Here is a 9,143-nt window from a genome sequence, read left to right as displayed (position 1 = left end):
TTTGTTGCTGCTAGCTTGTAATCTTAATCACCTAGAGCCAACCATCTTCAGGGGAACTGAGGTCAAAGGTGGCAATCGTCTTGGTTCTTGCACTGGTTCACCATGACCGTAACAAGTCACAGCTGCATTTCGGATCTTTCTGTAAAACACGGGGAGGGGCTGCCTGGGCAACACCAAGCTCTCTCAAGGAGATCTGGGTTTTCTCAAACCCAAGGGCTGGACTCCTAACCCCCGACCTAGAGGCGGAACTTGAAACCTGGGCCTCAGTTTCCCCACGGCAGAAGACTCAGTACGGCTACACAGGCACCCTTTCCTACCGCCCTCCCCCCCACACACGCGGGGCCTTTGGAATTTGACTAGACAAGAAGAAAATTCTTGAAACACAACTATTTATTTTCCACTTCATTTTCGGCCGCTGAGGGCGTTTCCATAGTAACACGCCCTTCTAGTCGGTTCCTCACACAGAAGGTTCCAGAGTTCCAGGTTCAGGTCTCAGACTCTCCTGGAAGCAAATATTCTCAGGCTCTTATTGGTTACCGCCAGCCGAGCCCCTCGTAACCCTGGCAACAGCACCGCCCACAAGTTGCCGGGCTACGATTGGTCCGAGCTCGAAAGACCTAACGTGAGCTCCTCAGGCTATTGGCCCGAGTCACAGGAAACTGGCGCCGCGGTTGGTGAGTCTAGAGGTCAGTCAGAGCCAGAGACCGGGTCAAATAGGGAGAAATGGCGGCTGAGCCAGCCTGTGGGTGAGTGATTTCGGAAGGGGTGGAGATGTAAGGCCACTGCTCACGGTCGGCCTGGACACGGCTCCCAAGGGGGTGGGGAGTTGACGTCTCTTCTGGCTCCGGCCGGACTCCGTGTGGAAGAGCCTGACATCCACATCCTCCCATCGGGCTGGAGGTGAGAGGTCAGAGGCCGCGTCCTTGCTCTGTCCCTGGTTTATGGAGCTCAGGTGCTTTGGAAAGCAGTCAGGGTCCCGAGCCAGCGACTCAGCGTCCAGCTACTTACGGAACAATGTTGGGCAAGTCATTTAACCTCTCTGAGCCTCAGTTTCTCTTCTGTAAAATGGGGACAGTAACCTGCTTTTGGGTCAGATAGTGGAAACATTTGACTAGAACTTTGCTCTTCATGTCGGTGTTTACATAGCGGCATATTTGTTAGTCCTGTTTTAAGGCTGAAGAGATGGAGGCTCAGAAGGTGTCACTGACTTGCCCAAGATCACACAGCAAATTTGGGGCAATTGCATTTCTCTTGTATACACCAGGACCACATGAAAGAATGGATGCCAAAAGGTAAATATAGAGTGCTGTACAAATATTTAAAATGCTATTTTAAAAAACAGACTATATGCAGCACTCGCCTTCACACCCATTTAGATCTTAGGGAACCAAATGGCTAGCTTATCATTTAGGTCTCAGCTCCAATGTCATCCTCCCTTCCCCCAGAAAGGACTTCCCTGACCACCTTAGCTAAAGTTTCCCTCCACCCCCAGTTTACTTGCTGTTACCCAGAATTGTGGTCTTTGTAACCTTCATTATCTGATATGTCCTCGTTTATTTGTTTACATGTTTATTGTATTATCTCCCCCAGAACAGTGCTAATACACAGTAAGCGCTCAATAAATATTGTCTGGATAATTGAAGAGCCATGCCTCCACTATCTCCTTAAACCTGTGTTCCTCTCCATAGGCCCCTCTTTGGAACAAGATCTGGGAAATACAGTCCAGCCTCAAGCCTCAACTTAGTTGGAGCTTGAGAGACTGAGAGCCTCCTGTACAGCAGCCTCGCAGAGAAGTATTTTGACCTTGGCATCTAGACATCTCCCATCTCCCCCATGGCCCTGACAATGCTGAATGAGCTCCTCCTTGAGGACCCAAGCCCATCTATGCTGCTGTACCAGGTTAGCAAGCCTGCCAAGTTAGATACCCTCAACTATCAGAGCAACTTTATGCAGGACATCTTTGCCCATTTCCCGGATACCTTATTTATCCACCGGACCTATAACCCAACGGGCAAGGTGTTATATACCTTCCTGGTGGATGGCCCTCAGGTGCAGCTGGAGGGTCATCTTGCCCGGACAGTTTACTTTGCCATTCCTGCCAAGGAGGATGCTGAAGGCCTGACCCAGATGTTCCAGGTATTCAAGATGTTTAACCCAGCCTGGGAGAAAGTCTGTACTATCCTGGTAGATCCCTACTTCTTCCCTCTGCCCATCCTAGCTATGGAGTTCCCCAAAGCTGAGGTCCTGCCCTCAGCCTTCCATATCTGTAAGTTCCTCCAGGGCAAGTTCTATCAGCTTTCCCTCGAACAGCCTGTGAAGCAGGTGCTCCTGACCGCCCTGCAGAGCACAATGTGCTCAGCCACTGCTGGCAACCTGAGGAAGTTACATGCACTCCTGAGCAACTGCATCCCCCCAGACCAGCTGACCAAGCAACACTCATACTGGCTGCTCAATGACCGCATCTGGCTGGCCCACCGTCGGAGAAGCCAAGCCGAGAGCAGCCACTACTTCCAGGGCCTGGAGGTCACCACCCGCATCCTCAGCCAGTTCTTTGGTACCACCCCATCTGTGGAACAAGGCATAGCCTCCTTGCTCCGATTCATGCAGCAGAACTCTGGGGACAAGGCAGTCCTCAGCCTGGGCCTGAGTCCCCGGAGCAATTGTGCCCCCTCGGACGTCAGCCCCCAGAGCCCCAAAGTGGAACAGTTGGTAGAAGACTGCATCCAGCACTCCCTCCACACCATCTGCACAGAGCCAGCAGCCCAGCTCTGCCTGGGTGAGCTTGCCGTGGTCCAGAAATCTATGCAGCTCATTGGCTCTGGCTCTGAAAAAGTGAATGTACAAATCCTGGAAGACACCCATAGAGTGCAGCCCCAGCCCCCTGCCAGCTGCAACTGCTACTTTAACCAGGCCTTCCACCTGCCCTGCCGCCACATCCTGGCCATGCTCAGTGCCCGGCACCAGGTGCTCCAGCCTAATATGCTGCCACCTCAGTGGACAGCAGACAGTGCTGCTAGTCTGGATGACATCCTGGGCAGCAAGTGGAGTGAGACCCTGGATAAGCACTTGGCTGTGGCTCTCCTCACTGAGCAGGTGGGTCAGCTCTTACAACACTGCAGCCAGGAGGAGTTTGAACTGCGGTACAGCACCCTGCGGAGACTGGCCGACATCTGGATCGGCCCTTACGAGCAGGTCCAGCTGTGATTACCCTGTGCTGAGAGATGCTCACACACAGGTACACACATCCTCCCCTACACACACACTCGCTGTTGTACTTCCCTGGACCCTCCCTCCAGGACAGAACAGAGGTCTTCTATTGCCTCCTGCTACCTACAATATGTCTAGTTTCCTAAGACGGGAATCAGCAAACCTTTTCTGCAAAGGGCCCGACAGTAAATATTTTAGGCTTTGCTGGCCATATACAGTCTATTGTACTTGGTTTTGGTTTTGTTTGTTTTTTCCAACCTTTTGAAAAGGTAAAAACTATTCTTAGCTCAAGGGCCTTACAAAACAGGTGACCTCTGCTCTGAGATAAGAGGTACAGACAGTGGGTAAAGATCAAGGTCTGGGATAAGTTACCCCAGTCATGAGATGACTCTTCTGACTCCCAGAGGAAGAGGCCCCTCAGAGGAGCTGGTGCAGCCAGGTTCCCAGTCTTTTTACTACCCCGGCCCCATCCTGAGGTCATTAAAGTTGAATGTTGCCTACTTTAGCACTCGTCTAGTTTTTTATCTTGCGGAAGGCACGTTAGGAAATGTCATGGAAAGAATAGAGATTTTGGAGTCCGATGCTACATGCAAATCCTGGTTCCTTACTTGCCTGATTTTTGAGACCTGGTCTGCTTTTTACTAGCTATGGGACTTAAGGCAAGTCATCTGTCTAAGCCCCAGTTTGTTCGTCTATAAAAATGAAGATCCTCACAGCACTGGTAAGATTAAAGGAGTGGGCATATAATGGGCCTGATGCCCAGTGGGTGCTCAAATAAGTATTAATTTTCCTTCCTTGCCTGTGGTCTCATCACCTGCCCTCAGCAGGCTGGGAAATGTAAGGCAAGAGGAAATGCACATTGCCTATGACTTTGTACAAGAAGTTTTGATCAAGTCCCAAAACAATACAGAAGAAACCTCCACTCTCCAAGCAGGGTCCCTACCTCAGGTAATTTTCATTATAATTACTCTGACAAGACCTGTCTCCTGGCTCGGTGGTATCTAGAGAAACTTCCTGGGGTCTGGTATTCATCAGAGTGGCTCAATCACCCACCCTGTCCCCATCCCTGCCAGAGGCACCCCCAACCCTATCTGCCCAAAAATCATACGGAGAAGCCACCCTCTGTGTCTGACGCTATTTCATCAGCTACAAGCAGGAGCCAGGAGGCTGGCCCCTCCTGGATCTCACTAGGGGCATGTGCCCAGAGGCTGTGCGGGCATGCACCTGCCCCCACTGCACCCCCTCCACAGCCCCCTCTGGCTCTGGATGGGCCATCATGAAAGCTTGAGCCGCCCGGATTAGGTCCTCTTCCCGCAGGCCTGGGACCGGCACGGTGGGGATGCCAGCAATCATCATGGCCAGGGTAAGGATGCAGATGTCGGGCTGGGAGCCGGCCTCCTTTCCCCCTGCCTCAGAGGGCTTCGGCACAACTCCTGGTGATAGCCCGCACAGTAGTAGGGGCCCAGGCCTGCTGGAGCCACCCAGGTGGGGAGCTCTGCTTCTGGAGCAGCCATCCTCCCAGCCCAAGCTCTCAGGCTGCTTCACATGGGGGAACTTGTGGCAGTATCGGCCGTACTCCTTCTGCCGCAGTGTCTCCCAGCTAGGCCCCCCAGGGCAGCCCCTGGCTTCCGGCACTGCCAGAGTTGGGCCCCAGGCCTGGACAGCAGGTACCACCTGCTCAGTTTTCTGGTTCAGTTGGCCTCGTCCACCAGAGGCCACCACCACTGGCTCTACAGGACTATAGGGGCCAAGAGATGAGCCTCTAGAAGCAGTCTCACCTGCAGAGACAGGAATGAGATGGACTATTATTCTTGGTCTCTTTGAGAAGGAGGCCCTGAGGGGCAGGGCATAGGAGCAGAGCACTGGGAACAGGAGCAATTAAGGCCAGCCGAAGAGGGTTGTCTAGTGGTTGGGAACTAGATTATACTAACATCCACACCCCCGTCCCCAGCCTAAGTGATGGAGAAGTGTTTGTTGAATGAGTGAGCGAGCAAGTGGGTAGCTATTGGCAAGCACTTTGGGAATGGATTTTCTTTGATAAGAACTGACTTGGGGGCCAGCCCCAAAATGCTTAGCAGAAACCACCACCTCCCCAGAGCCAGGAAGCAAGTTCTCAGGGGAAGTTACACCCATTCCAGTTCCAAGAGCCCCTCTCTCACCTTGGCCGGAAGGCAGAAGACCTAGATGAGTTTGTGGAGACATGAAATAGGACATGGCTACCCCAAAGCGCCTGTTTGTGAGGAAATAGTCCTCTGCCCTCTCCCCTCCCCTCCCCACCCTTCTAGAATGTCACCTCATAGTCCCTCCCTTCTGTACCTGGAATCTACCTCACAACATTGACCTGTTCATTCTAGAACCTCTGTAAGACAATGGGATGGGGTTAAAGGAGCACTAAACCAGGATCTGAGCATTCTAGGTTCTTGCCTTTACCTTGGGCGAGTCTCCTGGACAGTTTTGTTCCTTGATATCCTCATCGGTACAGTGCGGGTAATGACTGCCCACTACCTCACCAGAAGTTGTGAGAACTAAATGAGACCATTTGTATGGAACCAAATGACCAGGGATACAAATGATGGAGTCTAGTGGCTGTAGTGTGAGAGAAGGGATTCTCTGCATCGATTCATTTCCTGTATGACCTCTGGGCTTCAGTTTCCCATCAACAAAATGAAGTAGTTGGTCTAGGGCCGTGGTTGGCAAACTGTGGCTCGCGAGCCACATGCGGCTCTTTGGCCCCCTGAGTGTGGCTCTTCCTAATCCTTAGGAGTACCCTAATTAAGTTAATAACAATCTACCTACCTATATAGTTTAAGTTTAAAAAATTTGGCTCTCAAATTTCAATTGTTGTACTGTTGATATTTGGGTCTGTTGACTAATGAGTTTGCCGACCACTGGTCTAGGGCACTGGTTCTCACACCAGGTTGTACATTAGTTTCCCTTGGGAGCTTTTAGAAATCCTGATGTCCAGCCTCATCCCAGACTAATTACAGCAGAATTCTAGGGCCCAGACCCAGTTATCAGTATTTTTCAAAGTTCCGCAAGTGGTTATAATATGTGCCAAAGTTGAGACTTCTGTTCTTCTCTACTCTGGCTGTATATTAGAATCTTGAGGGGAGCTTTTACAAAAACAATGTCTAGGCCCAAACTTCCAACAAATCTAAGAATCTCTGGAGATGGAGTCTATAAACTGATGAGTAGCCAGGCTAGGAACTACTGGTCTAGATGATGTCTAAAATGCTCTCGCTTGCCCTAGCCAATGTGGCTCGGTTGGAGCGTCATCCTGTACACCAAAAGGTGGCGGGTTTGATTCCCAATCAGGGCACATACTTGGGTTGCAGGTTCAATCCTTGGTCAGGGAGCATGTGGGAGGCAACCAATTGAAGTGTCTCTCTCTAAAATGAATTTTTAAAATAAAATAAAATGCTTTCTCTTCCCCTGTTCAGGTAGCTCAGTTGGTTAGAGAATCATCCCTGATACACCAAGTCACCCCCATACACCAAGTCATCCCCATACACCAGTGATGGCGAACCTTTTGAGCTCAGCGTGTCAGCATTTTGAAAAACCCTAACTTAACTCTGGTGCCATGTCACATATAGAAATTTTTTGATATTTGCAACCATAGTAAAACAAAGATGTATATTTTTGATATTTATTTTATATATTTAAATGCCATTTAACAAAGAAAAATCAACTAAAAAAATGAGTGTCATAGGTTCGCCATCACTGCCATACACCAAGGTTGTGGGTTCAGTCCCCAGTTGGGGCACATACAGGAATCAACCAGTGGGTAAACAGATAGGTGGAACAACAACAAATTGATGTTTCTCTTTCCCCCTTCCTCTCTGAAAAATCAATGAACGAATTTTTAAAATTAAAAATAACATGCTCTCTCTTGCTCTGACCTGCTAACCAACCCTTTTAGTCATTCTAAAAGAAGTGCTCCTTACAGGCTTCAGGGGTAAGGAGACCCTCTAATGATCAGCATTGGCTCTGTTTATTTCTGGTTCTGGCTGACAGCAGTATGGCCATCTCAGACCAGCCACAGCGCTGAGGCCAGGACGCGACCCTGGACACTGCTCCAGGGTGGCTGCAGGCCTTCACTCATACTTGCAGAAATCCTTCAGTCCTTTGGGCAGGTGGAGCCCATCAATGGCCAAACGGTGCACCACGCTCCTCTGGATCACTAGGCGGCACAGGGTCTGCAGGGATGGCACTGTGGAAAGAAGATGGTCAAAGGCAACCTGAACAGGAGGGTAGGTCTAAGGCTGAGTCCCAAAAGATCTAGGTCTTGGTCCCCCCTTTGTTGTTAAGTTGAGCAATTCCCTTCTACACTCTAGATCCCTGTGACTCATGGGGCTGCACCTGTGTTTGAGATAAGCACCTCTTTTGCAATACTTTCACAATGCTGCAGCCTTACTTCTAATGTAACACTCAGTACCCTCCCTCCCCCCCCCCCCCCCCACGTAGCAGCTTCTGGGGGCAGGGGTAGTGTCTGACTTAGCTGTGCAACTCCAGCCTCCAGCACAGGCCTGGCTCAGAGTGGGCTCTGGTTCACTGAATACATAAAATGTGATCAGAGGTCCAAATAAAGGGTTTACGGGGGCTAGAATGAACCAAACCTCAGGATTAAGAAGCTCTCAATCTGGGGTCTGTGATGCCTTTAAACTGGTATGCCCAAATCTAGGAACATTTGTTTAATAAAAGAGCACACAACTCTCAGAGGCCCAGAATCTAAAATCAGTTCGGATTAATACAGAAAATATTGTCAAAGCCAGAAGGGAACTTGGAAGGCATCCTAATCATTCACAGCCAAGACGGTAACTGAGGTCCAGAGCAAGGGAATGACTTATCCAAGATCAGATTCCCCAGCTTCTAAATTAATGCTGGACAGACCAAGGCCTTGCTAGTTGGCTCGGAAGCCTAGCAAGTTCAGGTCCACACACTGGGCCAGGAGGGGTCGCTATTAGGAGGTGGGATACCTACAGCCATACTCAAGCTGGACCAGGCGCACGCTCTTAGTGGAGGCAAACACGTCCACCACTGCGTAGAGGGGCTGGGCAGCTGGCAGCCCCCGGGCGCTGGGGCCCATGTCCTCGCCGTTGATGACGATGTGCATGTCGGCGGTGCCGTCCGGGCGTGGGCAGAAGAGAACGCCCAGGCGGCTGCGGCGCGCTGTCGGAGGCAGCACGTTCAGCTCATAGAGCTGGTCCAAGAGGTGGCTGTAGAGTCCGGGCCGACTGCGGCCCACCAAGCGGTCGCGGGGAATGCGAAACTGCTCAATGCACAGATACGGTTCCACCAGGAGGGCTGGGGGGCGGCTGGGGACCGCTGCCTCTGCAGCCGGGCGGCCCTCCCGGGGCACGCGGTTGTGATGGCGCGTGATGGCGAACACCCAGGTGTGGCCGAGGCTGACCAAGTCAGGCAGCGAAAACTCAGGCACGGGCGCCAGACCGGCGGGGTCTAGTGCCGTCAGGCCGAGGCGCAGGTGGCCGCACCAGCCCAGCTCTTTCTCCTCGATCTCGACCAGAAATATCTGGCCCGGGGCCAGCGGCTCGCGGCTGAAGCACACGCCGTGAGCGAAGCTCTCCACGCGTGTGGCCCGCGTCCCGGAGGGGTCCACGCGGATGTTGGCACCGTGTACCCGGTGGAAGCGGGTGGGAGAGGGCTCGGGGCGCGCGGGTCCCCAGGGCGCACCCAGTTCCATGGGGTCGGAGACAGCGGCCATCTCCCCGCCATGAGGCGGGCCTGTGGGCGCCGGGGACTATTTTGGGCAGCTGGCTGGGAAGGTGACCGCGGGGGCACGGAAGGTATTTCCCCCACTCCCGTCCCCGAGGCTCTGTCCGGGGGGTCCTAGTGCCGCTTCCTTCAGCCATCCCGCCTAAAACAGCCCAGGGAAGGCTGGGGGATCCCGGCCGTCCACACCCAAGTCACCTGATCAC

At 52.3% G+C, this 9,143-nt stretch overlaps 3 protein-coding genes across 6 annotated transcripts; 1 reads left to right on the top strand and 2 right to left on the bottom strand.

Moving 5' to 3' along the window:
• The first annotated feature begins 665 nt into the window (after positions 1 to 665).
• On the top strand, positions 666 to 3,712 carry ZSWIM1 (zinc finger SWIM-type containing 1). Of its 4 annotated transcripts, XM_014458096.2 has the most exons (3): positions 666 to 900; positions 1,162 to 1,292; positions 1,689 to 3,712. In XM_014458096.2, exon 3 carries the CDS (start codon positions 1,834 to 1,836, stop codon positions 3,202 to 3,204), a length of 1,371 nt encoding a protein of 456 aa, XP_014313582.1. In that variant the 5' UTR covers positions 666 to 900; positions 1,162 to 1,292; positions 1,689 to 1,833; the 3' UTR covers positions 3,205 to 3,712. The 4 variants fall into 4 exon arrangements, with proteins under 4 accessions (XP_014313582.1, XP_006091440.1, XP_014313583.1 ...); XM_006091378.3 differs by lacking the exon at positions 1,162 to 1,292; XM_014458097.2 differs by lacking the exon at positions 1,162 to 1,292 and having other exon boundaries at positions 666 to 907.
• Positions 3,713 to 4,334: 622 nt separating this feature from the next.
• Positions 4,335 to 5,856, bottom strand: SPATA25 (spermatogenesis associated 25). Its single transcript, XM_006091376.3, has 2 exons — positions 5,367 to 5,856; positions 4,335 to 4,985 (listed from the first exon to the last, which is right to left on the bottom strand). Exons 1-2 carry the CDS (start codon positions 5,419 to 5,421, stop codon positions 4,354 to 4,356), a joined length of 687 nt encoding a protein of 228 aa, XP_006091438.1. The 5' UTR covers positions 5,422 to 5,856; the 3' UTR covers positions 4,335 to 4,353.
• Positions 5,857 to 7,176: 1,320 nt separating this feature from the next.
• Positions 7,177 to 9,089, bottom strand: NEURL2 (neuralized E3 ubiquitin protein ligase 2). The gene is made up of 2 exons (XM_006091374.3): positions 8,188 to 9,089; positions 7,177 to 7,417 (listed from the first exon to the last, which is right to left on the bottom strand). The coding sequence occupies exons 1-2, from the start codon at positions 8,927 to 8,929 to the stop codon at positions 7,302 to 7,304; spliced, it is 858 nt and encodes a 285-aa protein (XP_006091436.1). The 5' UTR covers positions 8,930 to 9,089; the 3' UTR covers positions 7,177 to 7,301.
• Between the last annotated feature and the right edge of the window lie 54 nt (positions 9,090 to 9,143).

This window comes from Myotis lucifugus, unplaced genomic scaffold (genome assembly GCF_000147115.1).
Source record: "Myotis lucifugus unplaced genomic scaffold, Myoluc2.0 scaffold_90, whole genome shotgun sequence".
NCBI classification, from domain to species: domain Eukaryota; kingdom Metazoa; phylum Chordata; class Mammalia; order Chiroptera; family Vespertilionidae; genus Myotis; species Myotis lucifugus.
This window is presented reverse-complemented; position numbering and strand designations above follow the sequence as displayed.